This window comes from Malurus melanocephalus, unplaced genomic scaffold (genome assembly GCF_030028575.1).
Source record: "Malurus melanocephalus ecotype Western Australia unplaced genomic scaffold, MMel_1.1 scaffold_2102, whole genome shotgun sequence".
Taxonomy (NCBI): Eukaryota; Metazoa; Chordata; class Aves; order Passeriformes; family Maluridae; genus Malurus; species Malurus melanocephalus.
This window is the reverse complement of record NW_026625334.1, coordinates 1-1,306: the sequence shown is the minus strand read 5'-3', so window position 1 is coordinate 1,306 and position 1,306 is coordinate 1. Positions and strand designations below refer to the sequence as shown.

Genomic DNA, 1,306 nt, shown 5'->3' with positions numbered 1-1,306 from the left:
CTGCGCAGCCTCAACCTCGAGTCCAACTTCATCAGCGCGGCCGGAATGCTGCGGGTGCTGGGGGCAGTGCCGGACTGCCGGACACTGGCCGAGCTCAGAGTGGACAATCAGGTGACAATGGGGACACTGCCGGACACTGTCCGAGCTGAGAGTGGACAACCAGGTGACAATGGGGACACCTTGGGGACATGGGGACACTGCCGGACCCTGTCCGAGCTGAGAGTGGACAATCAGGTGACACTGACAGTGACAATGGGGACATGGGGACACTGCGGGTGCTGGGGGCAGTGCCGGACTGCCGGACACTGGCCGAGCTCAGAGTGGACAATCAGGTGACAATGGGGACACTGGGGACATGGGGACACTGCCGGACACTGTCCGAGCTGAGAGTGGACAATCAGGTGACACTGACAGTGACAATGGGGACACTGCCGGACACTGTCCGAGCTCAGAGTGGACAACCAGGTGACAATGGGGACATGGAGACACTGGGAACAGGACAAGAGGGAAAAGGGACAGGAAGGACACTGGGGAGTGACACGGGGGGTGACAATGGTGACACGGGGGGGTGACACTGTGCCCAATGTCCCCACTGTCACAGTGCCATCGGTTTGGGGACACGGTGGAGATGGCCATGGCGGCCATGCTGGAGCACTGTCCCTGTGCAATGGGGACAGGGGGGGAGTGTCAATGGTGACAATGGTGACACGGGGGGTGACAATGGTGACACGGGGGGTGACAATGGTGACCCTGACAGTGACAATGGTGACACTGTCCCCAATGTCACAGTGCCATCGGTTTGGGGACATGGTGGAGATGGCCATGGCGGCCATGCTGGAGCACTGTCCCTCTGTGCTGTGCTCTGGGGACAGGGGGATGACAATCGGGGGTGACACTGTCCCCATTGTCCCCATTGTCACAGTGCCATCGGTTTGGGGACATGGTGGAGATGGCCATGGCGGCCATGCTGGAGCAGTGTCCCTGTGTGCTGTGCTCTGGGGACATGGGGGATGACACGGGGGGTGACAATAGTGACACTGACAGTGACAATGGTGACACTGAGGGTGACAATGTCCCCAATCCCGCAGTGCCATCGGTTTGGGGACACGGTGGAGATGGCGATGGCGGCCATGCTGGAGCAGTGTCCCTGTGCACTGTGCTCTGGGGACATGGGGGATGACACGGGGGTGACAATGGTGACACAGGGGGGTGTCAATGGTGACAATGGTGACATTGACAGTGACACTGTCCCCAATGTCCCCAATCCTGCAGTGCCATCGGTTTGGGGACACGGTGGAGATGGCCA

At 60.3% G+C, this 1,306-nt stretch overlaps 1 protein-coding gene across 1 annotated transcript in view; it reads left to right on the top strand.

Annotated features, from left to right (window-relative positions):
* The window catches only part of LOC130587579 (tropomodulin-4-like), a gene marked incomplete at its 3' end in the record, with an annotated part of 8,064 nt that extends 6,837 nt beyond the window's left edge, over window positions 1-1,227 (top strand). The window contains exons 6-7 of the mRNA XM_057388559.1: window positions 9-111; window positions 1,089-1,227. Of these exons, the coding sequence (XP_057244542.1) occupies window positions 9-111; window positions 1,089-1,227 (242 nt within the window). The remainder of the gene's footprint in view (window positions 1-8; window positions 112-1,088) is intronic.
* Between the last annotated feature and the right edge of the window lie 79 nt (window positions 1,228-1,306).